Source organism: Ptychodera flava, chromosome 6, assembly GCF_041260155.1.
Source record: "Ptychodera flava strain L36383 chromosome 6, AS_Pfla_20210202, whole genome shotgun sequence".
In the NCBI taxonomy this organism is placed as follows: Eukaryota; Metazoa; Hemichordata; class Enteropneusta; family Ptychoderidae; genus Ptychodera; species Ptychodera flava.
Window position 1 is genome coordinate 46681715 of NC_091933.1, and position 26001 is coordinate 46707715.

The window sequence follows — 26001 nt, forward strand, 5'->3', positions numbered from 1 at the left end:
CCTCACTTAAGTTTGTTCAAATCGTGGTGAAATTTGCATATTTGTATTTTGGGGGCATTTTTTGGTGTTTTTGGTAAAAAAATCTTCTCTGAAACTGCTTGTCCGATTGCTTTGAAATGTGGTATGCAGTTTACTTAGGGTGACTTCAGTCAGATTTGTTCAAATCGTGGTGAAATTTGCATATTTTGTATTTTTAAGGCAATTTTTGTCATTTTTGGTAAAAAAATCTTTAAAAATCTTCTTCAAAACTACCAGTCAGATAGCTTTGATATTTGGTACATATGTCTCTAGGGATGATCTATTTCAGATTTGTTAAAATTGTGCAGAAATATGCAAATTTGCATTTTTAAGGCAATTTTTGCCATTTTCGGTCAAAAAATGTATTTCTCTAAAAGTACTGGTCTGATAGTTTTGAAATTTGGTATAAAGGTTTCCATAGATGAACTTAGTAATATATATTGAATTTCTGATGAAATCTGTAATTTTGTATTTTTGGGGCAATTTTTGCCATATTTGGTCAAAAAATGTGTTTCTCCAAAAGTATTGGTCTGATAGTTTTGAAATTTGGTATACAGGTTTTAATAGATGAACTAAGTAATATATATTGAATTTCTGATTAAATCTGTAATTTTGTATTTTTGGGGAAATTTTTGCCATATTTGGTCAAAAAATGTGTTTCTCCAAAACTACTCATCTGATAGCTTTGAAATTTGATATATAGCTTTCTATAGATGAACTAAATAATATTTACTGAAATTATGATGAAATCTACAATTTTGAAGTTTTGGGTCAATTTTTTCCATTTTTGTTTAAAAAATGTATTTCTCAAAAAGTACTTGTCTAACAGCTTTGAAATTTGGTATACAGGTTTCTATAGATGAACTAAATTTGATCTTTTGAAATTATGGTGAAATCTGCAAATTTCGTTTTTTTGGGGCAATTGTTGCCATTTTTTAGTCAGAAAATTTTATTCTCCAAAAACTACTCATCAGATAGCTTTGGTTGACATGTTCTTAGGGATGATCCGATGTGATATATTCAAAGTATGATGAAATCTTCGATTGTGTATTTTTGCAGCTATTTTAGTCACTTATTTCTGGCCACTGCATTGAGCTATCAGATTTCCACCTTCTTCATCAACATGTGTCAAAAATAGTTATTCTCTACATAAACACAGTGGAGCTATATCTGCCGCTAGGTCGCTTGTTGCCTTTTTTGGTCAAAAAATTTTAATCCCTATGTCATATATATGCACGCCGATTTTTGTACATGCATGGGGGCTCATGAATTCAGATATCTGAGATATGCCTGTGCCAATTCTTTTTAAACTTGGTACAAGGATACTACACTATGGCATACATATATGGCCATTTGGACGTTATATGGTTAAAAAAAGTCTGTAATATGTGAGATGTCTGTCTGTCTGTATGTATGTATGTATGTATGTATGTATGGATGGATGTCTGTCCATCCAACGCAAAAACTCACAAACCGCTGCACCTATTCAGCTGATTTTTTATTTAGTGATGCTATATATGGTGTAGATGTGCCGTTGTTAAAATGAACTTTGTAGTCTTATAGATATGCAAATGAGGTAGAAAAAAGGCGAAAATGGTAAAAAATCAATAATGCAGGAACTACTCATGTGATTATTGTCATATTTGGTTTTTAAGTACCTGAAGCCCAACTTAGTTAAACATTCAGAGTTGATGTCAACATTTGATGCTTTCTATTTTTAGTGAATTTTTTCTCTTTTTTTTTGCCATTTTAGTTAAAAAATATTTTTCTCTTAACCAATGGTCCGATCGCTTTAAAATTTAGCGTGCAGGTGCCTTGTGATAACTCAAAATAGAATTAATTGAAATTATGGCAAAATTTGCATATTTGTATTTTTAGGCAATTTTTGCCATTTTTGGTTAAAAAAATCTTTGAAAATGTGTATGCCATTACTTTCTAATTTGGTGTGCAGGTTCCTAGGAGTGATCTGAAGATATAGATGACTCGGTGAACTTCCTTCTTCTATTCCTCATCAATTCTATGGAACAAACTGCCAGCTCCTCTTCGATCAGCCCCGGACATTCGCACCTTCAGATCTCTGCTTAAGACTCATTTCTTCAAGAGAGCTTACCTGTGACCTAGTGTAAAGCGCCAGTGAACATTGCTGATGGATACTAGGCGCTATATAAATTATTTATCCTATCCTATCCTATCCTAAAGGAAAATTTGCAAATTTTGTGGTTCTTTTTGCCATGCTTTCAAATTTGGTACACAGGTGAAATGTAGTAGGTCATTAGTCCCCACGGACACCGTCCGGGGGGACTTATAGGTTTGGTCGTGTCCGTGCGTGCGTGCGTGCGTCTGTGCGTGCGTCCGTCCTTGCGTCCGTCCGTTCACGCAGATATCTCAGAGATGCCTGGAGTGATTTCATTCAAACTTGGTACAAGGATTACTTCATATGTCATACAGATGCACGTCAATTTGTTTTGTAATACGATCCAATATGGCTGCAAGGCGGCCATTTTATTACAATTTTTTCATGTACAGAGCCATGACTCAGGCATGTTTCAACCGATTTTATTCAAAACTGGTACAAGAACATTGACCAATGTCATAGATATGCATGTCAATTTGTTTTGTGATACGATCCAATATGGCTGCCGTGCAGCCATTTTGTTACGATTTTTTTCATGTACAGAGCCAAAACTCAGGCATATCTCAACCGATTTTATTCAAACTTGGTACAAAGACATTGACCTATGTCATACATATGCACGTCAATTTGTTTTGTGATACAATCCAATATGGCCGCCAGGCGGCCATTTTATTACGATTTTTTCATGTACAGAGCTATTACTCAGGTATCTTTCAACCGATTTTATTCAAAGTTGGTACAAGGCCATTGACCAATGTCATAGCTATGCAAATCAATTTGTTTTATGATGCAATCCAATATGGCCGCCGTGCGGCCGTTTTGTTATGATTTTTTCATGTACAGAGCCATAACTCAGGCATATCTCAACCGATTTCATTCAAAGTTGGTACAAGGACATTGACCTATGTCATACACATGCACATTGATTTGTTTTGTGATACGATCCAATATGGCTGCCTTGTGGCCATTTTGTTACGTTTTTTTCATGTCCGGAACCATAACTCAGACATGTATCAAGCGAATTTATTCAAAGTTGGTACAAGGAGATTTACCAATGTCATACATATGCAAGGTAATTTGTTTTGTTATACAATCCAATATGGCGGCCGTGTGGCCATTTTATTACGAGTTTTTCATGTCCTGAACCGTAACTCAGACATGTATCAAACGAATTTATTCAAAAGTATTTTTATCACAGACCTAACGAAGAGGACTCTATCCTCTCTTAGGACCTGTAATCAAAGTACCCATTAACAAGTGGGGACTGTGTCATCAACGATGACTTGTTCATTCAAAGTCAAGTATTGCCTGTCTGAATGAGCAGATTATGATTGTGCTGTTCCAGGCTGAGCTGTTATCTATAGGAATGATGCAATTTTGGACGGTAATTGATATTTTACTGAATGTGACTTACATTGTAAATGTACTGTATAAGTTGAACCCTATAAATATGACCAGAAAAAATAATTAATATGATTTTAAATAATTGAATTAATTAGGAAATCAACAGAGCATAATTAATTTTAGTGTAGAATTATTAGAAAGTTCAACTTTTTTGACAGTTCATAGTGAAATGCTTACCATCTTGGGGGACTAAAACATGTGAAGGCAACTTTCCTGAATCCTTACTTTGACATATTCTGAACCGTCATGTATTGTTCTCTGCATGTTATCGAAAAGAAATTGGTCATAATAGTTTATCATGATAGGTTTGCCAAATTAAGAGAGATAGAGAAAGTTCCAATTTCTGTTTGTGGTCAACTTGATAAGGATAAAATAAATTTACTTTTTGAGGAAAAAAATAGAGTGGTCAATTAAAAGAGTGGCCAAAGTAATAGGGTTTTTATGGTAAAGATGGGCTATAAGATTCCTCATGTTCTATTTATAGCAATTATGCAATCTGTGTAAACAGTGCAATGAAAGTGTTAAGTGATTCATTATAATGCTTTTGATGACCTTGAACTTTTTAAGTTGCAAACATTTGTCTCTTCAGTGTGCTTCTCTGAGTATGTACAATCTAAACTTATTCAACAGCACTTACTTACAATGTTAATTTGAGAGCTAAAATGTGCTTAGTTAATAGGATGAAAATACTGATAAAGATAACCAGCTGAAGATAAATGTATATATGATGCATGTCTGTCTGTCTGTCTGTCTGTCTGTATGTATGTATCTATGTATGTATCTATGTATCTATGTATGTCAGTATGTGCGGATGTATGTCCGTCCACATCAAAAATTCCTAAACCGCAGCACCTACCATCTTAGTATTTGGTCTACAGGTGCATTCAGGGATGGAGATGTGAATTTGTGCAAATGAACATGTCAATGTCAAAAATATGCAAATCAAGGAAAAAAAAGAAAAATCCTGCAAATTGCTGAAACTCTGTAACCACTGGCCAGATTTGGTTGAAACTTGGTATGCAGGCTCTTTATAGTGACTTTAGTTACATTTCTTCAAATTGTGGGAAATTTTGTAATTTTTGGGCGATTTTCCTGTTTTTGGTCAAAAAATCTTCTTTTCTGAAAGCACTCATTCCATTGCCTTGAAAACTTGTATGTATGATCCTAGGGTTGGCCTTTGTCAGGTTTGTTCAAATTGTGGTGAAGTTTTCATATTAAAGTATTTTTGGGGCAATTTTTCCCAGTTTTTGTCAAAAAATCATTTTCTCCCAAAGTATTTGTTGGATTGCTTTAAAACATTAGTCTTGATCCTAGGGTTGTTTTCTGTCAGATGTGTAAAAGTCATTATGAGATGGAGCAATTCATATTGCTTAGGTGTAAGATTAATTTGGACTTAAGTTGTAACAGAATTTTCTTAGTAATCAACCTGTAGGAATGCAATGTCATGTGTGTACTAGTACTTAGTATCTCTGTAAAATGGGAGCACAGTGTCATTGACACTATTTTTTTTAATTAGGGTGACAGCCCAGATTGGTTTTACATTTTCACCACCACGAAGCTCATTCTCGGCCATTAAGCCTCATCTGTATTGCAGTATTTTTGATCACAGCCCAGTTAATGAACAGGACTCTATCCTCACTCTCCGAGGACCTGTAATCAAATTACCAATTAACAAGCGCGGACTGTGTCATCAATGATGACTTGTTTTCGGTAATTTTATACCAGCTTCTAAGAGTATATAATGTGGTGATTTAGTAAGCATTTGATATGGTAAACTGTATTTGGTGTTGAAATGCGGTAAAAAATCATTAGAAAACATAGCTGAGGTGATTTTAGCAGGTTTGGTTTCCAACAAATATATTCCAAAATTTTTTCATTGTTTAAGAGTATCAAGGTTGTAAATAGTTTGACACACTTCCTGCCATCTGGTTATTGTATGATGGTCAATACAAAGGGGTGGACCATTTGATATCCTGGGGGGGGGTTCCTGGCAGATTTTAAAATAAAATTCCAAACAAATGTCAATAAAAAATCAGCTATAGAGAAGGTTTGACAAAAAGAAAAGGTGAGAGAGTGGGAAAAAAGAAGGTATAATGGATCAAATAAGAAAGATAATGTACCTCATCAATCTTCCAGACACCCCCTTTATCAAATGGTCCACCCCAGATGTATTTTTGCGCGCAATTAACCATGCAGTGTATATTACTTTAAGATGGCAAGTTAGGTAAGGATGGTGGTAAGGATGTGGATACACCAGTGGTACTGGAAGAAAACAATGTTTACTTTTCCCTGTAGGGTTTCTGAATTAATGATTGTACCAGTATGTTGAAATCTCTCCATCTATATGGTGTGTGGGCAAAACTGTAAGCATTGGTTGTATGATTTGTAGTTCAGTCTATGTCAAATATTGTAAATGAAAAATCAAGAACAGTTTGCTATGTGCTTTTAAAAGATGACATATTTGTCAATACATAAACTGCCTTGCAGATTGATTGTCTTTAAAATTATCACAGAAGTAGAAAAGGAAAAGAAACTAATCAAATTGCTGTAATGTATTCACCCTTAGTACCTGTAGGCCTGTATTTAACTGTTTTATCATTATATTCAGCTGTTTCTTATATCTTTATCACTCTCCATGGGCAAAGGCACACTTTAGGGCCAATGTCATCACTCTGTGCCAGTCTGTGTATGTCAGTCTGTCTGTATGTATGTCCATGTTTCATGCAATTGTTGGCTTCTTTTGATAACTACCGGTATATGGGAGCGAACAGTGATATTGTCACTATTTTTTCACTTGTCCTATCAGGCAGGTGACATTGGCTGTTCACTTGCCCAAATGTGACTTTCACTGGCCCCAGGCAATCTGGGGAATCAGACAGCCATTAGTGTCTTTCCCTGCAGGATCAAAAGCTACAATTAAGTTAATGTTCCAAGTCTTCATGAAGATTACATGTAATTGTCACAAATTTCTCTAACCATGACAATACCAAGACTGAATCCGTGACAATAAGGTAATTATTCAAGCCTCCTGTGATACTAAATGCTGCACACCGGCGCATTGGAATTTCCGTTCTAAATCTGTATCAGTATATCATGCATATCAGGCCTCCGAATTACCTGGATGCATAAATACATGTATCTGGATAACTCTGCACTACTGGTATAAGCATGGCTAATTGTTACCATGGTGCATCCTGATAATGTGAAGACTATGCAAGTTGTACACAATATAGAACACTAATTATATCCTCGTCTTTACCTGAACATGCTTACCCATCCTGCTTTTTGTCATTTTGACCTCTAAATTCTTTATATTTTTAAATGTTTTTTATCAAAAATTAACAGGAATCTATATCTTCAGACAATTAATGGTAAGTCCCTGGGCAAACACAGAAACTGGATAGGTATGAGTGTACGGCATCAAAAATGATCTAATACTGTAATCATTTTCATTCAAGCTAAATAATTTACAAGGTCTGTGAAATAAATGGAAAATGACAGTAACAGTAGCCTATGGGTCATCTTGAAACAGTGCTTGGTGGACCCTGAAATTTAACTTTTGGGCAAAGATAGTAAAACACACAGAAGATCCAAACATATAGCTAATCCAAACTAATCTAGCATCTTGACGCCGTCTTTCAGCCTTCATCCATACTTCAGCTAGTCGCGAGATCCTTTTTTAATGCCGTAGAATGTAAAACTGCTGGTGTAAATGTGAATGGGCTCCAGCAAAGACCATGACATCACTGGCGTCCCTTTCAAAGTCAATCAGTCAAAATGGTAACTTGTTTGGGATGGAGCTACTGTGCAAATATAATGAGCAACACCCATTTAATCATAGGCCAATCTGATTGACTTACAAAGGGATGCCAGCAATGTCATACCGGTAGTCTTTGCTGGAGTGTATTCATATTTAAGTGAGCAACATTGTTCTGCTATCCTATGAACTTGCATGAATACTTTATATTTTCATCTGGAGTGAAGGCTGCCGCATGATAAACAAAGCAGATCTGACCTTGTGTTTTTGGTCACCTTGCAAAACCGGACATGCACTGAATTGCTCCTATGTTTCCGTATATATTGCATTTGTCTATAAATTGAAACTTTTGCCACAAGTTTGCAACTTCTTTGAAATTGTTATGATAAATACCACAACAATATTCACCATAGATTAATTCCAAAAATGGTTATTAGTATGCCAATCATGTAATTAGCTGAATGAAATACTAAATGTGTTTGACTGCTGTCGTCGTACCACCGCTTTATATAGCAAGTTTAATTGGCCTTTGTCAAGTTCTTCAAGCTTTGTTTGCCAAACTGTGAAAGCTCAGTAATAGTGTATGGTAAATTGTAGCTGATGCAAAAATGCAAATGTCTTTCACTACTATTGTGTAAGTGCATAGCACTTTCACCAACTTTGGTCAAGTCCATCTAAAAAGTTTGTTGAATATATACCATGTATGGATAACATAGATAATTTGTAAGAAATGTTTGTTTTGGAAAAACCTGATTGTGCTGAAATGCTCACTTTGATAATTGATTGTAATCATGAGCAAGGTAACAATTGCATTGTTTACAAGCTTGAGATGATCGACTCATACATCTCAGTACTTGAAATTATTCATGACTCAATGGGATCTGTATCAGTTTCATGAAGTCAGGCGAATCTCCATGCAGGAGAATTGACAGCAGCGTTTCTCTACTTCTGAAAATACAGTTTCCGTCTCCTGTTACTTTCATACCATGTTTTAAATGAATTGAGAAAAGATTATTGCTTTCAGGTAAAGTGGCAAAAAAGTTAGAGTTTCAAGTGGTTTTGTTGACAACACCCATAATTAACGGTACTTTTTTCCAGATTTAAGTCGCTGAATATTTAACTTTTTAAAATCACTACACTTAAGGTAGAACGTGCCTCGGGGACAAATGTTTAGGCTCTCAGTTTTGTCCAATACATTTCTGGTCTACCCATAGACTTGGTTCAAGTCAGTGAATTTCTAAAACAGAAAATAAATAATAGATCAGTAAATACAAACGTCATTTCATCAATAATATATAGCAATGCAGATCGTGCAAGAAAGCCAAGTCTGTGATTCCGGGAGAAACTCCCTGTGTTCACCCAACTCACGCGTTTCACATAAAAACAACACAAATCATCGCCTTCACCCCACTCAAGTAAAACATTCACATATAACAGACTTGAAACAAGTCTAGTCTACCCCTTGTGTGGGGTCATTTCAACCCTTCATCACCATGGTTTGAACCAATCCCATTGTTTTCTATGGTGAAGTTGGATCTCTAGAGAGAGAAATGGGGCTGAAAGGGTTGAAGGTATCAGGGTGAGACAAATTTTCAATGGCTTGCTCTTTTGAAACTCAAAAATTTTATTTTTTCCTGCGGAATTCACACAGGGATGGTGGCCATTTTGAATTGTAACTATCAGTGAATTTAAGTTATTTGTTTTTTTTACTACAAAAATTTGCAAGGAAACTTATTTTTATTCTTGATTTGATGAGAGAATAGTTAAAAGTTTCATTGAGTAAAGTTTTAGCAAAGGTTTGAGTCTTTCACTGTAGTGGTGCATAGTACCTTAATTGCATTACTATGACAGTAGGGTATGAGGTCTATAGCCAGCGACCATGTGCCTAGTGTATGCTCATAGGAACATTAGGGTGTACATAACATGTATTCTCATGTATCAATGAACTCCAAAAATTGTGTTAAATTGCCCCAGCAGCCATTCCACATTAACGTGAACTCCACGATAAAACTTTAAAGGATGCTCGTGATGTAAATTGAGACTTGATAATGTCAGTCAAACACCCTCGAGTCCATGTCTCCATAGCAAAGTCCTATCAATGCGATCTTTAACCTAATTCTCTAAATAGTACAGTCTAGTCCGTTGTCAATGGTTACAGTCTAACGTAACAACAGTGCATCCGGGCAATTTTTTATAAATCCTGTAATTGACATGTGTCCAGACATCAGGAAATGATGGAAGGACCCAGCTACTCAGCATCTCATCACCGTTATTACTCATTTTGTCACACTCCTCAGTGACAGCACAAACAAGCGTGCCATGCTTCTTAACTGACCATTGATCAATATCACCAAATCTGTCTATTGTAGATCATACTGGTTTCTCTTTCGTCTTTTTTATTGTATGTACATATAGTAATTGCCTGAATAATTTACTTCACTAGAAATCAGATATTGTTTAAATCAAACAATGTTATAAAAATATGGTTGCCCAAATATCAATGAAACCTCCAAGGCTAATAGGACTATATTATCTTTATCATATCACCTTTAAAATTTAATTAGTGGTGAGTTACAGTCACAATTATTTCAGTTCAAATGTGTGTAGTAATCTATTGCAACAGTGCAAGCTTGTGGTAAAAGCACACAATTACACTACACGGATATACATGGTCAATGTAAGTTAGATGACTCACTGATCCTAGGCTTGCAGCAAATTAAGGATACTAACTTCAGTTGATGTATTTATTCCTAATTATAAAATAATCCACTTCGTTATTTGTCACTCGCAAAGTATATAATCTGTTATAATGAAGGTATTGTACATATGGAGGCTTGCCATCCACATACCGTTACCTTCCATGACTGTAACATACAGCAACCATATGATATTTAAGCAGTAATAAACCACACCCAGAAATGATATATCACAAGAGTTTGACCAGTTCAGGACATATGTACATGAGCGATAGCAAGTGCATACATGTATATGGAGTGAACTGGTCAAAATCAAGTGGTATACCTGTTGCTTAGGTGGTTCATCGCTATTATATCATAATATCAATATTAATATTCTGGCATGAAACTTCATGCAGGGAATTTTTCTCTTGCTGAGAGATAGCTCCTGTTCCAACCATGCTATATTGTGAATGTGGCATGGTAATCTTTACATCTTGACCAATCAGATCGCAGTATTTGTGCCATCAATGTACTGGTATGATATAATAGGCCATGCAATATGGACAGACCTCAGAACATTCATTGATATGAATGATGTGCTGTTGAGCACATCCATTCCATTGAATGATATCCAGCTACATGGAATGGGTTAAATCATACAACTATCATAAACATTAGACCATACATGCAGCTGATATGGCAGTTGAAGTTTCAACAGACCACAAATTCTCTCTCTATGATAAACTCTCAAACTAATCCATTGAGTTTTGTCTATGGTGCTACATAGACCATTAATTCATTACCATCAATTTATGTATTTATTCACACGGTTCATACAGAAGCATGAAAAGTACACATGGGGTAATACCTGCTTCTTCCAAAATATTAGTGGAACCATATGATAAATCTGCAGAGACATACTTATACCGGTATAGACGGGATTCTATCCATCTGTCCATCCATATGCCATTTCTCTGATGTACATGACCTAAAAACAAGGATAATACACTATGACATTCATGTATAATGGACTGTCACTCATTTCAAGTTGAAGTGAAATATATGCATTGAACCCTTAGTAACATCTTATTACAGAAATAGGGCTGTTGAAATGGTGCATGATCTTATCTTGTCTCTCATAGGCAGCAATTCAAGACCAATGATAAAGCAGCACCATCCAGCACTTGTCACTCTCACAGAATGCAAGTAAAACTCTCATTTGGTGAAAAATTTTTTAGTGATTATTAGCCACGCTTGCGAATTGAATTTTTTGCCCCCACAAAATGGTTTGGATGCAGTGTTGGATCAGTCACTCAACCTTGATCACCTTTGCACTATTACTTCCAAGTTCCCGAAGGGACTGGAGAATCCAGACACTAGAAAGGGATTTGAATGAATCATGGAAACCTATATACATTGAATTATGTTCCAGTGACATCAAAACTTGTTTATGTTGAATAAAAGAGTCACATCAGTTGTATATCTTTTTGTTTTGAGTAATATATTTGTGTGGCTAATCAATTTTGCTGTAGCTAATGGTTTTTTGGCATAAATTAGCCACACCAACAAACCATGGCTAATCTGATAAAAATGCTAGTGCAAACACTTATTTCTATTACTATCTATGAAGATCAGCAGTGTGCTATTGTTTGTAATCTGTCTGTACCAACTGATCAATTATGCTAGCAACTAATTAACTAAAATAAACAATGCGCAGGGTGGGGGTAAGAGGCATCGGCAAAATAACTTTGATTAGTCACATTGTAGGTTAATGTTTGTAACTATGTCAAATTACCAATGCTCACATTAAGAACACCGTGACAATGCCTGTGAACACAACTGCACGAAATTTAAACCCAACTACTTTTAGTCCTTTGACAGTACTCTTTCTTATTACATTTTGGAGATACCAGCGATTGAAAGATAGCCATTTCTACTACCATAAATTGTCAATACCAACAGTCTTGTACAAATTTTAAAGTTTCCAAGGTTTTTCTTTTCTATACACCATAATTTTTCCCCTACTTCTTCTTGACCACTTTTACCCTTTGCAAGAAGACATGTCATGTTCAGTGATATTCTTTTTGTTCAATCAGTGAAATTGATTGATGGTATGCTAGTTTCAAATATTTTCTATCAAAATACCAGTTGGCAATAAAGTATACTGTCAAAGAGTGCACTAGATGTCTATGTGAGCTGTATGATTATGACATATGACACCTACACTTGACTGCAATGAAAGATTCAAACATCTCTAACTTTCAGTATATTTTTTAGCTTGTTTCTGACTGATTTATTCAGTTAGTTAGTTCGTTAGTTAGTGATTCATGTGTACTTATTTTTCTTTACTGGTTTTATCCTTTCAGGCCTGACTTTTGAGTATCTTACCTGGGCTGCCCCTATATACATTTACACATACATGTATACAGGTAGGGTTTAGGCCTGAAAGGTTAATCAGTTGATTTCAATTATATTTTACTTTGTGGGTTGACCACAAAAACCTATAGTAATGACACATTATTATTCTTGTTACATTCTTGTTAATGTGATTGTTTGTTCCGTTATTGGAAGACAATATTTCATTTGTCAGTGTGATTATGAAGGCCAGAACAGCTGACTGAGACTTGAATTTAACTCGCCAGCCAACCTTATTTATAAAATCAATCATTGATGGGTCATGAACTTTGTGTTCATATGATGAAGTTTCAGAGTTTAACATTCCTATTCTTGTCATTAAGTGTAAGATCTAAAATGTAATTATGCCATCAGTATGATAGCTCCCATCACCCAATTGCCACAAATGGACACACTCTGCCCGCATCACTCAACTGGGGATGGCTTCCAATTTATATCGTAAATCCCTCTTAACCATTTGTCAAATCATAGCTATCACTGCTGAAGATCTTGATTTGATGTATTGCACTTTGTGATAATGCTGTCAGTTGACGGAGGTTCTTAGTGTAATCTAACTTGTAGTCAGATTAATTACTGTAGGAAAATGTAATTGTTATATTCTCCCGAAATTTGTCTCAAGTATAAGGAACACCATAGTCTTTATATCAGCACCCTGTTCACATGTTAGGTGCAGTGAGTCCATCTCAGTGTAATGAAGTGTTACAATATGACAATGTTATGTTGAAATAGGCTTTGCAAGACAGACATGTTATAGCTGGGACTAGGTATACTAGTCTCAGGTTCTAGTCACTAGTAGGTGCACAGAGTGATCATGTTAAGTGCTAGAAAAATGAGAACGTCAGTTTGGGCATTTGTCTTTTATTTGATCACCAATATGAAGTAAACTTTCTTGTTTTGTTTTCTTTGCACGCATCTATCTATCTTAGTCGCAATGAGTTCAAGGGTATATGTCATATCATTTGTATGGATGCAGCCATGCACGTCTCACTCAATTCAGCTTTTTTTCATTGAATTGACACTGATTATGTTGGCCATCCTCTGCACTCTCTGCATGGCATTCATGAGAAAATATTCTTCAGGGATTTTCTCTCTCATTTCATGCAATATGTCTCATTCCTTTAATGAACAGAAAGATTGCTAGGCCATTGATTTTAGTTCTGTTCCAGGTTATTTTTAACAAGAATTCCATGAATTCATTTAGAGATGAACTATTGCATCTGGCAGGACAGAGATTGTATCAGCTTATAAACTTCATTGTGTTCATATGTTGTGGCATTTCCTGATGCCGCATTTCAATCTGAAATAAACAGTAGGCCTCATAAAATATGATGTAGTCTTCTTTTCGTGATATATTTTTTTTAAATGAAATCTTTTCTTTGGAGAAATTGGAAATTTTGCGTCTTGAAATATTGAATCACAAGTCTTTGGTAATGTAAATGAGAGGAGTAGACAGTCTTCCTCAGGCAAAATTTGTTTCGTCCATACTTATGAGTTGGCCAAAATTCCTTTTTTAAGGTGAAATCACATTTTTTTGTCTGAAATGATGGGAATTTTCTATTTCACCTCAAAATAATACAGTTGGTACTTAAATGTGAGATCATTGTCCCCAAGACTGAAAGACTCAATCATACAAGAGAGTTCTCTACCAACCTCAACCCCGACCATGACTGAAGGTACAGTGTTTAATGTCTGTTCTTCAACAAGCTCTCCAACAAAAACTTATTGGAACCAATCATATTTCAAGGTTGAGTTTATGGACAGCATGCTGGGTAAGAAGACTTGATGCCCATGTGTTGACCCAGAGTGGCTGATAACACTTTGAAAGCATTACCCAACACTGCCTGTTCGTATCAACATGAGTGTCAGCTGTGCTGTGTCAGACACAAGACGAGTGTCTGACGCAGCACAAATGACACAAATGCTGATGCAATGCAAGGAGCAGGTAGTACCTGATAATAACTGATTTCTCATATACCCATGCCCAGAATTTTATGAATGAGAGAAAAATCCTTAAATTTTGAAGCTTTACTTTATTCCACCTTGCACATAAATATGGAAATATTTGTGTGAACAGGCTTCATTGATAAACTATGACTGACATTTTGCAGATTCAACATAACCTGCAACAAATCCTCCATATCTCAATGAACACCGAAAGAAAAGAGAACGGGGCTCAAAAATGAGCACAAGGGAAGAAATTTTTATGCTGCAATAAGTTATTACAATTGTTACTGATCAATAACTTGCTACTGCTTTAAATCTCTTCTGACTTCGAGCGTGATCGTTGTAAGGAGCAGAGACGAACGGCCGTTTTGTTTGTTTACGCTGACAGTTGCCATTCAATCAGCTGCCACACACATATGCGCTCAATACCTGCTCAAAGGTAGACCAGGCCCATGTGAATGGTGAAATATTGATAGAGCTCATATAAAAATTACAAGTAAAATAACTATGGGATAACATTAAAGATTCAATGTATTATTCCCACATTCAATAACCTCAGTATGCTGTTCCTCAAAGCCCTTCAAATTTTTATGTCAGCAACATCACATCGTAGGCAGAGAGTGACTGCCATTTTGTTCGTTTTACTTTATTTCTATCAAATCACAATGTAGTTTGCATCCAAAAGGTATGATTTTATTGTGCATATCTCGACGTTCACCGTATAATATCACAGCTGACATATAACAGTAAATGTCATCAGAATGGAGCAATATTGGCATGGGTATATGATAAATCTTGTTATTCTGTAACAGAAGTTTATAACTTGATATTAACTGAACTTCATTTTTAGCTCACCTTTGGTATATGTATATTAAAATTATATGTATTTTAAAATTAAACAGTAACAAAGCAGCAGGTCCCGATAAAATTACAGGAAGGGTTTTGAAAAATTGTGCCAGACAACTCGGTCCCATTTTTTCCTACATTTTCCAGATGTTATTAAATCTTCATGTTGTCCCCCGTACATGGAAGACATCTACAATTATTCCAGTTCCAAAGAAGCCCAACCCAAAGCAGCTGAATGACTATCGTCCCATTGCCTTAACATCAATTCTGAGCAAGTGTATGGAAGGTATTGTGCGGAAGCATTTGCTTTGTAATGTGGCTGATAAGTTAGATCCATTTCAGTTTGCATACAAAGCTAATAGAGGGGTTGAAGACGCATCTATCACTCTTTTTAATTTACTTTCTCAACATTTAGAATCCGCAAATGCATACATTCGTATTCTTTTTATAGACTTTTCAAGCGCTTTCAACACCATTGAACCATATGTTCTCCTTAGACGTCTTATCAATATGAATGTCGATGCCAACATAATTCTCTGGATCAGTGATTTTCTTAGAGAAAGACCACAACAGGTATGTGTAAATGGCTACATGTCAGAGGAAATTGTACTGAATGTTGGTGCACCACAAGGTTGCGTGCTATCACCTACTCTATTTTCTATTTACACAGATCACATGAGGTGCAATACTGCAATATCTTGTTTGTTCAAATTTGCTGATGACATGGCTCTTGTTGGGCTACTCAAAAAGGAAGATTCTCTTTCTGAATATTTCCATAATGTTGAAATTTTAAAGAACTGGTGTATAGATAGCTATTTAGATATGAATATTAGTAAAACAAAAGAGCTTGTCATTGGTTGTAAAGTTTGCCCGGATTTTACTCCTGTCACAATCAACGATGAATCTGTTGAAGTCGTTTCATGTTTCAAATACTTAGGTTCATTTCTAGATGAAAAACTCACATTTGATGAAAATACTGACTATATAGCGAAAAAGTCCCAACAAAGATTATACCTTCTCAGGAAACTCAAATCGTTCAATGTGAGTCAAAATATCTTACAAATGGTGTACAGATCCCTCATTGAGAGTGTTTTAACCTATAATATCATTTTGTGGTATGGAAATTTGACTGTCAGAAACAGAAGTAAGCTTTCTCGTATTGTGAGGATGGCAGAAAAAATTATTGGCTGTCGTCAAAATTCCCTTGTAAACCTTTACCAGCTGGCAGTGAAAAGGAAAGCGCAGAATATTGTCAATGATTCTGATCACCCTCTCCATGGTTACTTCCAGAAACTCCCGTCAGGGAGACGTTTTCGGGTTCCTCGTGCAAAGAAAAACCTCTTCAAAAAGTCATTTCTTCCATCAGCAGTTTCAATTTTAAACTGAAACTCGATGTAGTTGTTTTAAACCTCCAGTTGGTCCTTTGTTATTTCCGTCTATGTTTCAATTTTTGTATCTATGTCACTACCTTGTGTGTGTTTTTAAGCAATTCAATGCGTAATAGCGTCCCTTTTTATAGAATGCTTTTGCTAGTTGTACTATTTTAATTTGTATATGATGAGCCTGAAGGCAAATTTCTACATTTATTGTGGATAATAAAGTAATTGAATTGAATTGAATTGAATATATACCAGAGAGAGCTTATATGGTAAGTCGTTGGCATCTGTATGTCTGTATGTAAGTATGTCATGTAAGTATTAACGTGGGAATGTATGTCCATCCTCATCAAAAAGTCCAAAATCCCAGCACCTACCATCTGAATATGTTCAAATGAACATGTCAATGTCAAAAATATGCAAACTAGGTAAAAAAAGGATAAATCCAGCAAATTTCTAATAATTCTGTAATCACAGGCCAGATTTGATTGAAACTTGGTATGCAGTTTCTTTATGATGACTTTTGTTAGATTTGTTCAAATTGGCATGGTGAAATGTTTATAGTTGTATTTTTGGGCAAATTTTCCAATTTTTAGTAAAAAAATCGTCTACTTTGAAACTGCTTGTCCCATTGCTTTGAAACTTGGTATGCATGATCCTAGGGTTGGCCTCCATTTAGATTCGTCCAAACTGTGGTGAAATTTTCATATTTGTATTTTTGGGATAATTTTTCCCACTTTTGGTCAAAAAATCATTTTCTCCCAAAGTTCTTGTTGGATTGCTTTTAAACTTGATATTGTTGATTCTAGGGTTGACTTCTCTCGGATTTGTTAAAATTGTGGTGAAATTTTCCAGTGTGTATTTTGGGGCAATTTTTAGCTCCCATATATGCATATGTATATATGCAAATGGGAGGTATTCTTATAAGGTGGCAAAATGGCGTCTCTGTGTATGTATGTATGTATGTCAGTCAGTTAGTCCGTCCAGATCAAAAACTCATAAACCGCAACAGCTGCCGTTTTAGTATTTGGTGTACAGGTGCACCCAAGGGTGCAGATGTGAATTTGTTCATATGAACATGTCAGTGCCAAAAATATGGAAAAGAGGGGAAAAAAGGAAAATCCTTCAAATGACTAAAACTCAGTAAGCATTGGTCGGATTAGGTTAAAACTTAGTATGCAGATTCCTTTAGATATTCTAAATTATGTGTGCACAAATTTGGGTGAAATTTGCATGTTTGTATTTTTCGGGTATTTTTTTCCATTTTTAGTCAGAAAATCTTGTTCACTGAACTCGCTCTTCTGATTGCTCTGAAAGTTACTATTCATGTTCCTCAGGATAACTTAAGTCAAGTTTGTACAAATTGTATTGATATTATCGTATTTGCTATTTTTGGGCAATTTTCCCAATTTTGGTCAAATTTTTTTTTATCCAAAAACTACTGATCTGATAGCTTGGATATTTGGTATACAGGTTCCTAGGGTTTATGTTAATAAGATATATCGTAATTTGGATGAAATCTGCACTTTTGTATTTTTGGGGCAATTTTTCACATTTTTGTTAAGAAAATTTGTTTCTCAACATTTACCAGTCTGATTGCTTTGATATTAGTAAACAGGTTCCTATGGTTCATGTTAATATGATATATTGAAATTAGGTTGAAATCTGGATTTTGAATTTTTAGGGCAACTTTTCGAAACTGTCAATTTTACAGGCACATCGTTCATTTTGTATTTATAAGATTTTTTTGGTAATTTTATACCTACTGGCACTAAGACTATATGATGTGGTGATTTAGAGAGCCTTTGATATGGTAAACTGTATTTGATGTTGAAATGCAGTAAAAAATCATTAGAAAACGTAGCTGAGGTGATTTAGCAGGTTTGTTTCCAACAAATATATTCCAAAACTTTTTCAATGTTTAAGAGTATCAAGGTTGTAAATAGTTGACGCACTTTCTGCCATCTGGTCATTGTATATCTCATGCAAAGATAATAAATATAAAGGGGTGGACCATTTGATATCCTTGGGGTTCCTAGCAGATTTTGAAAAAAAATTTCAAACAAATGTCAATAAAAAAATCAGCCAGCGAAGGTTTGACAAAGAGAACAGGTGGGAGAGTGGGAAAAAAGAATGTATAATGGATCGAATAAAAAATATAATGTATCTCATCAATCTTCCAGATATCGCCTTTATCAAATGGTCCATCCCGATGTATTTTTGCGAGCAATTAACCATGCAGTGTAAATAAGTTTAAAATGTGAAGTTAGGCAAGGATTTGAAAGGAATAGTCAAGTTCACCACAGTTAAATTTCTTAACTTTATCTCTTGTGTCATCAATCTTGCGTGTAATTGGTTAAGTTTGTAAGTTGTTCCAGATGTGGATGCACCAGTTGTACTGGAAGGAAATAATGTTTACTTTTCCCTGAAGGGTTTCTGAGTTAATGATTGTATGTTGAAATCTCTCCATGTATCTGGTGTATGGGCAAAATGTAAACATTATTTGCTTGTTATGTATTTCAGTCTATGTCAAATATTGTAAATGGAAAATCAAGAACAGTTTGCTGTGTGCTTGTAAAAGATTACATATTTGTCAATACATAAACTGCCTTACAGATTTATTGTCTTAAAACTTATCACAGAAATAGAAAAGGAAAAGAAACTAATCAAATTGCTGTAACATATTCACCCTGAGTGCCTGTAGTCCTGTATTTAACTATTTTATCATTACATTCAGCATTTTCTTATATCTTTATCACTCTCCACGGGCAAAGGCACATTTGTATATTTTGTTAAAAAATCATTTGCGCTTAATTAACTTTTCTAATTGCTTTGAAACTTGGTATGCATGTACCTAGAAGCAACCTTAGTTGAGTGTCTTCAAATTGTGTGGTGAAATTTCATATTTGTATCTTTGCCGCAATTTTTCCCATTTTTGGTCAAAAAATCATTTTCTTCCAAAGTTCTGGTTGGATTGCTTTGAAATTTGATATTCTTGATCTAGGGTTGACTTCTGTTGAATTTGTTAAAATTGTGTGGTAAAATTTCATATTTGTATATTTGGGGCAATTTTTTCCATTTTTGGTCAAAAAATAATGTTCTCTGAAATTGCTCATCTGATTGCTTTGAAACTTATATGCATTCTCCCAGGGGTAAACTTAATTAAGTAAACTCACTCTGGCCTGCCGCATCAAACCAAATGTGAGCCAAGTGTCATTGATGCTATGTTTCATATTTTAGAAACCTGCATGGGCAGCACTTCATTTCTTTGAGTTCACCATGGTAATTGTAACGCTACGGTTTCAGATGTGTTAGGGGTTAGAGGTTGGGCAGAGATTGAACTATACACAAATGAAGCTCTCACTGTCCCAATCAATACACCTGCAATGCTGCTCTTTTGTACGCGCACACACAAAAAAATGCCACAATGCTATCATCATGATCAAGTACACTATATCAGTTACTCACAGGCATGTATGAAACCAGTCCCTCTTGACTAGCAATTAGCTCTGTATGTGTTTACGTTTGCTGCTTGAGGTGACGGAGATGCAGAAGCCTGATTTGAAAGCTACACTGATCAACCCTTTCACCACCATGGTTTGTCCCAAATCCATTGTTTTCTATGGTAAAGTTGGACCTGTATACAGGGAACTGGGGGTGAAAGGGTTAATATTGCAGTAATGATAAACAAAAGTCAACATAATGTTGCAATTATATTACAGTGCAAGCACAGCTGGTGAACATATACAGTGTATGAAACATCTGACATCCAAACTAGTTAGTGATTTATTTCTGACTATCAGAAAACGAGTTAACATAGCAGTTGTCGTATCAACCGTCTTTGAAGGGATGTAAAGCTCCCTCCAACCAGTTCGGGAAATGAGACTTTAATTGACCAATTGAATGTAAATCATCTGTCAGCGTATCACATTTCAGAAAAAACACAAAACCAAGAAGTTCAGAGGCCTGCCACCCCACCTTTAATCATTGTCATTGTATGGCCTCTTACAGAGATGCAACTGATGTCTCTAATTTGACCCCTGACATCTAACAAGACATGCAAGGCCCGTACAAACATGTGCATGTTCATCGTCGTAAACCACGCGCCTCTTTACGGCAACAGCTCAGCGCTACCCGTCAAGAGATTTTTACGTAGGTCAGCGGAGCGGAAATTATTGCTCTGGCTAGTGAGAATGGTGCATGTTGTGTGTGCATGAGGCATTGTTGAATGTTGCAGTGAGGAGAGCACTATCAGATAAAAGCTATAACAAATGTATGGGTACTGTAATCTCCTAGCAGACCTATCAAATAATGCAGGCAAGGCTTTGCAAGCATCAGTAAGGTTAATTGCAATAATCTATCACTTTCACACTCATAGCACGAAGGGAGAGTCATCACTGCTCAATTTAGCAATCAAGCTTACTGCATTTAGATGGATATATATGAGAGTGATGCAGCACGCACAAGATTTGTCATTCATTCTAAATTTACTTGGACTATACACCAGAACATGCTTTGTACATCTTGACAACAGCGGTCAGCTGTACTGTAAGTTAGGCTACCCTCAGTTCTCCTTTGTTTATGCACTCCAACACTGTTTTTGCTTAATTCAAATTGGCTCATTTAATTTCATTCCTTTCTTAACAATTTAAAACTTAAAATTTAATATCCAATTATTATGTTACTAATTCAAGTAGAGTAAATTGAACTAGAAGCCAATGTTTGTAAGTGTTAGGTTGTTCAAGGTAAAGATATCAGCAGCTAAAGATGGTCTCATACCACATGTCACACTTGTAAATTTCCTTTGTCATGGACATACAAAAAAGAATGATCCACTCTTGCCAGCACAAGGGCAACTTATTCTCTTGGTCATCGAAAATATTGTGTGTGGCTGTCAAAAATATCTCTATGAAAAAGAAATTCATCTTATCAGCTTTCAAAGAGGGAAATCAGCAAGTCACAAACATCTAAAGAATACCGCCAAAATTTGAAATATGGGCCAAACTGTTCTGTGTAGAGAAGAAACTTGCTTCAGTACATTAAGCCGTTTAAGTGTTTACAAATCAATGAGAATTGTGGGTAACGTTTATATTTCTTACCGTAAGCTGTTCATGACTTCAAGACATGTTCTCAGCATTGTATTGACTGCCTCTACCAAGAGCATCATTAAACATATTTTTGATAGCAGAAAGCACAGTTAAGTATTTTTAGGAGGTGATCACATTTCGATGCCAAATAATCCCTCTTGGTATTGAGTGTTTGTTAGCCTTCGGATCTTGCACGTCTTCTGTAACTTAGAACAAGTTCAGTACCAGTGCAATCTACATGCACCTGTGTTACAGACAATGATAAAATGGGTTTAGATGGGTTTAGACAATGATAAAATCATAAATTTGATAGTTAGCTTCTCGTCTATTGATTGACAGAGAAGCTATTAGAGTTGAAAGCCAGTATGGTTCTGGCAACTTCTAACTTCCGTCCATCAATATCCGCCAATGTCATGCCATTGTGATGGGTCATATCATAAACTGGTGGGGATGTTCATGGTTCAGGTTGAGGTGTAGGAGAACAACAAAAATCAAAAGGGACTAAGCCACAGTGGTAAGCCTTTCTCTAAGGGTACTTAGTTGACTGTGATCTATTACAGACTACAGGGCTGACGTTGTAGGGGTGCTCACTTTGTGTTTGCTCGCTCTGTGTGCGCTAGGTGTGTTTGGTACTGCGTTGCTTGGATATCCCCTCATGGCCTGACGTGATATGGGCCTGTTGCATAATCTGCAGATGGATCATATCATACACCTCTGAAAACGGTCATTGTGTAAGCCTGGCGTTATTTTCATAGCATTTTTTCTCATTTAATTTTGCAAAACATCTGTGAGTACCTCAATATTTCAAGATAACTCTTTCTTCCCAATCGTTTCCTGGAGTTTCAGAGTCATATGAATGAAAATGGGTGAAAATTTGAGACAGGAAAATCAAACATCATCGTCCACAGCAGCCATGTTTAATATTTACAACTCACATGCGTTTCCCTGTAGAAGCCTATGTGGAGGAAATAACTAACAAACACCATCCATGATGCCCACCCTCTAGAAGCAGACCTTCCTATATGAAGTACCTGTCACATTTGTTGCTTGTTGAATTTACTGCCTGTGGAAAGCTTGACCAACACAAAGAAGCCTTTTACCTTCTTGGAAAGGACAGAAATTGAATAAGTGGATATTCTGAAAATGTCAAATACTGAGGAAAAATGTAGAAATATTCATAGTGAACAGTTTTACTGAGTAGTCAGTCATAATGAGGGAAAAAACAATGAAAATGTTTATGATCATAAGTTTTTGAGATGCGCACATTTTAACAAAATTATGTTAAGTGCAGAGAAGACGAACAAAAGGGTGAACTCAGCAGTTTCCGTTTAAACAAAATTTATTACAAAAATAAAACTAATTGCTAAGTCAGGGATAGAGTACAAGCTTTAAAAGTGTACAGACTACTTATCTCAGCTGGGACGGCAAAGCTCCAGTCTCAGAGTTGTAACAGTCGGATGAATGAACAGTCCTTTGGCTTGCAGGCTTGAAGTTGCACAAAGTCCACAGAGTAAATCCAGCGTTGACAGTGAAGGTCTTGAAAAGTCTTGAGAATGACTACTGCTGGGTTTCCAAACACATGTAGTAACACACAAGAGACACGATCCCCAAAAGTCTGACTGGAAGCTGTGCAAGTCCCTTTTATACCCATGTGCTTACATAAAGGCATATAAGAACAATCTAGAACTTTTATTGACATGCTAATTACTGTTCTAAAATTATCTCTCTTACACAACTAATTAAATTTCCAGAACATTCCAAACATGACTAATTGAATTCAAGGTTGTGAGGTCATTAAGGGTAGTGACCTTGAGAATGTTCTAGACTAATTGAACTCAGGTCATGATGAGTGTGGTGTGGGGGGGGGGGGGGGGGGGAATGACCTACATAACAATTATTACAGAAATTATTAACTTTATAAATATAAGACCCAACTATTTTTTCAGGGATAGGGCAGGTTGGAAATGAGGGGCAAGCGACAAAGGCATTCCTATTGCTGAATGTGGATGCAGCCACACCATTCTATTTACAGCATACGGTACTTATTCACAGTGTTGTGTTCAATTTGCATATTGTACTGACTGTCATACAAGGACAAGGATAACATAAGCAAATCAAATCAAATCAGAAAAGCAATGCTCTTGTGTGGATTTTGCTGAACATGGCTGATTTAACCCTATATATTTGGTATCTGGCAAAGGCATATTTGAAGTAAAGTCAAAATTAACACTACATTGCTGACAATATCCTCCCCCCCCCCCCCCCCCCCCCCCCCCCACCCCCCCCCCCGGTACGTTACCTTTTCTGCATGAGCTTTTCTTTTTTAAATTATTGTAAAGTTACTTCAAACAGATCAACCATTATTTTTATGTCAACCCATAATTTCACATCACAAAGACTAATTCTGCCAAAATTTGCACTTTCAATCATTTTATAAATTTTGCACTGCACAACATTGAACAAACTGCTATGTTTGAATTAACTCAAAGAATAAAAATCATTTGGTCACAGATTAAATTATTTTTCTAAAAGAAATTACTTTTAAATACTTTTAGCATATATTCTTTACAGGGTCATGTATTTCAAGGAAAATATGCCTATTAAAAAACAGTAATTTCATCACTTTTAATTTTTTTTCTCAATACTATTACAATTATCAGCCCTGAGGTTTTACAAACACAAGACCAGATAAGCATTTTTCATCATTTTCGTAGGACTCTTTGGAAATTGCATGAAAAACGTTACTTAGAAAATGTTCATTAGGTATACATTTAATTTACAGACGCCAGGTTGTAACCCTTTTTCACATGCACACAGGTCAGCAGGGAAGTGCGTTATTACTACATGTATTTCCGGATTGTTAATTCTTATTTCTGAATTTATTTAACCTTTTTCAACATTGAACTATCTTTAACCAGTTTATACTGTAGCTTAGAATTTTCTGATTGATGTATTTAATCATCTTTTGGGTTCTTTGGGTCCATATCCCACCTCATGCCCCTACATCATCAACTATTTACCAAAAAATCCATGCCAACAACCAATTACCTAACCTGGCAACACGTTAGAGAAGCTACAGCGTCATTGACGGTATTTTTTCGGAATTTTTTAAACTTTGGGCCAAAATGTCACAAAATTGTGTCTTTAACCATGTCTGTTTGATTTGCAGTTGTACATGTCTGAAAAGAATGATTTATGAAAATTCATATTATCCCTGACTTTAACCAATATGCAAATTTTGATAATATTTCTTTTAATTTTACGATATTACAAATCCTCTTGTTCTCTTTTCTGATTACTTCTACATCAGCATTTGCTTTGTTGGTAGATCCAATGTGGAATTATCCAAATCAAACTGCATTATCAGCGTTGTATTCTGAAACATGTTGTCATTATAGGTAAGGCTTAGTACTTTTGGTCAAAAAGCTTGTAATAGCTGTTAGAGTTTTCTAACATTTGACTTTAGACAGATGATCTGATTGTATTTAGTGTGAAATATCATAAAGGAAGCACAAATTATGGTTTCATGTAGCAGTTCATTATCATTATTAGATATTCAATACTTAAAAGGATATTCAATTAGATTATTGTAGTGAAATATCACATAAGAGTTGTTTCATTGTCAAGTTTCATTTTTAGCTACTATAGACTATAGTCTATAGAAGCTATAGGGATGGGTATCCGTCCAGCGTCCGTCATCAGTCTGTATGTATGTATGTATGTATATCTGTCTGTGAGGCGTCCGTCCACTCAAATATCTTGAGAACCACAGTACTTACTGATTTGATATTTGTTGTGAAGGTGAAAAAATATGATTTTGAGAAAGTTTTTTTTAATTTTTAGCTCCCATAGCCATATGTATATATGGCAATGGAAGCTATTCTTATAGGCTAGGGAAATGTCTGTATGTATGTATGTCTGTATGTCTGTATGTCTGTGTGTCTGTATGTCTGTCCGTCAACATCAAAAACTCCAAAACCGCTGTACATTTCATCTTGATATTTGGTGTGTACATGGATGATGGGCTGTAGATGAGATTTTGTTCAAATGAAGTTGTCATTGCCAAAAATATTCAAATTAAGTGAAAAAATGTAAAAACAGTCAAAATTGAAAAAACTCAATAACCACTGAGCAGATTACATGAAAAATTAGCATGTAAGTACTTTGGGCTGACATGAAATGATTGTGCACATCTTGGGTCAGTATCTTGGACTTGCTATTTTTCATGAATTTTTTGTAATTTTCTCCCATTTTGGTCAAAAAATCTTCTGCTCTGAAACCACAAGTCCGATTGATTTGAAACTTGGTATGGAAGTGCATAGGAGTGACCTTTCCCAAATTT

The 26001-nt window shown here is 35.6% G+C and overlaps 1 protein-coding gene across 7 annotated transcripts in view; it reads left to right on the forward strand.

Moving 5' to 3' along the window:
• Positions 1-26001, forward strand: part of LOC139135985 (uncharacterized) — a 127621-nt gene that overhangs the window by 81469 nt on the left and 20151 nt on the right. The window contains exon 6 of one of the 7 annotated variants that reach the window (XM_070703805.1): positions 1970-16815. The exons of the other annotated variants lie outside the window; for them this stretch is intronic. Coding sequence (XP_070559906.1) covers positions 1970-1996 — 27 coding nt within the window. The 3' untranslated portion in view covers positions 1997-16815. Of the gene's footprint in view, positions 1-1969; positions 16816-26001 lie in introns of those variants that run through there. 7 annotated transcript variants of the gene reach the window in all.